General features: G+C 37.9%; 1 protein-coding gene across 1 annotated transcript in view; it reads left to right on the top strand.

The window, feature by feature from the left end:
• The window catches only part of lgmn (legumain), a gene marked incomplete at its 5' end in the record, with an annotated part of 39,982 nt that overhangs the window by 30,775 nt on the left and 7,159 nt on the right, over positions 1-2,048 (top strand). The window contains 1 exon segment of the mRNA XM_014030246.1: positions 454-521. Within this exon segment, the coding sequence (XP_013885700.1) occupies positions 454-521 (68 nt within the window).

Below are 2,048 nucleotides of genomic sequence, written 5' to 3'. Positions count from 1 at the left end.
TTTTATACACCAGTAAAAAAAAAAAACAACCTATATCATGAATTTGGAAAAAAAATCATTTTATTTATCACTAAAAAGGGTTCAGTGAATGCGCGTACGAAACCGGTGGGTTCGGTGCCTCAAAAAAGGTTAAGAACCACTGGGTTAGACTGATGTCAAAAAAAATCTGTATTGGTATCGGCCTTCAAAAACCTGATCGGTCGATCTCTACTTTTAATGCGTAAGCTCAAAATGAATCACCCATTGTTTTGGGGAAATACAGTATGTTGCAGAATTTAAGGTCAGAATTTTCCCAGGACACTTGTGCAGCTGTAACTCAGAAACTGTTCTCTTATTCTGGGAACTTTTGACGTTTCAGTTGCCAATAATGAAATAGAAAAATGTGATTATTGTTTTCAAGTTGTGTGTCAGATTGTCGGGACGTTTCTGATGTTCTGTTCTGTTGTGTTTCAGTATGAATATGCCCTGAGACATCTGTATGCTTTGGTGAACCTGTGTGAGAGAGGATACTCATCACAGAGGTGAGGTCCACTTCCTCTTTATTAATCCACTTGGCTTTTCTCTCACTTTTTTAGTATCATTGGGATGTTTATGTTTGTCTGTACTCTTCTTTGGATGTTACCCCTAATCTGCRTAGCTAATGTTCAGTGCCTCTACTCAAGGATCACACAATGAGAAACACTTACGGATAGTGGAAACGTGTTCATCTTTATTTTAGTTTAGTCTAGTGTTTGAGTTTTGTGAAAGAAACTCACAAATTTGTCCTAATGCATCTCAATAATCCAGTTAGAAAAAATCAAAAAGAAAACATAAGTAGGTCCTCTGGATGGGTTCTTCTTTAGTGAAACGTTTCRTCTCTCCTCCAAGAGACTTCTTCAGTCTGATGAGTTTCCGGTGAATTCAGCCTTATAAGCAGAGTTGCACATAAGTGGTGCGCAGGTACACACGCGCCATCAAAAAAAGGAAAAGAGCACCAGATGGAACGTCATAAAGCGCACTTGCGTACCTAAGATTGTACCTGATTGTCTGTCAAAACAACAGCTAGCAGGGCTCTAGAGTGCGACCAGTTTGGTCCCAAATGCGACTTGATTAAAAAATAAATAAATAAAAATAAAAAAATCCAGCCGCAGTGGTGTGAGTGGATTGTCGTTMGGTGCTCACCAAGCCGACARCTGGACCCTAACATAAGTATWAAATGGACACTGCCTTCAACAAATCAGWTGAAGTCCAGAGCTGTTTCATCCAATCAGAGCAGAGCAGGGCAGGACTTTCAGTGAGAGCAAGTTTGGTTGAAGCAGCGGCTGCTGCGGTCAGACTTTGCATGTACAGTAAAACTGGCTGCTTTGGCTGCTCAAAACGTGTTTGGTGGTGGGAACCCGGCTTGACATCTCCTGCACTTTGCTCCTGAGCTACTTGGAYTTTGGTCTGTAAAACCTAACTWTATATTAAATACTGTAWATGTTCAGAGCGTCATTWTCAAACAGATATGTCCAACTTTGTGTGAGTGACTAAACTCTCTCTCCTCCTGATGAGAGACTGYTGTGCGTCGCTGCRCACTCAAGCTGAGTCTTTCTGTGATACTGCAGGGTCCCACTGTTCTAATTAAACCACATTAACTCTAACAGAACATTTGTTTGCCCACAAAGATGATTCTCTGTTTAACATCACCCCCGTCAAAAACATRTATATATTTAAAAAAAATTAAAACAACTTGCCATTTTCTCTAGGTGAATGAGTTTAAAATGTTATTTTAATTTATCATAAGGATCCACAAATTTCATTAACAGTTTTATTTAAAAAAAAAGGTTCTTGATGAACCCTGTTTATATTTAGGACCATACTGTGATACAGCTTTTCTGGGATAAATGTAATTAAATAAATGATCAAATATGAAGAATAAATAATTACATGAGCTGAAACCATAAATAATATTTATCTTTTTGAAAAAAATAGTCTTTTAAAAAGAAATCAGTCTAACAAAACATTTGTATGTTTGAAGTTATTTTGCTCTGTGTGAAAGACAGATATTTGCTGCTTGGACTGGAGAG

The sequence above is a fragment of the Austrofundulus limnaeus genome, unplaced genomic scaffold, assembly GCF_001266775.1.
Source record: "Austrofundulus limnaeus strain Quisiro unplaced genomic scaffold, Austrofundulus_limnaeus-1.0 Scaffold1025, whole genome shotgun sequence".
NCBI lineage: Eukaryota > Metazoa > Chordata > Actinopteri > Cyprinodontiformes > Rivulidae > Austrofundulus > Austrofundulus limnaeus.
This window is presented reverse-complemented; position numbering and strand designations above follow the sequence as displayed.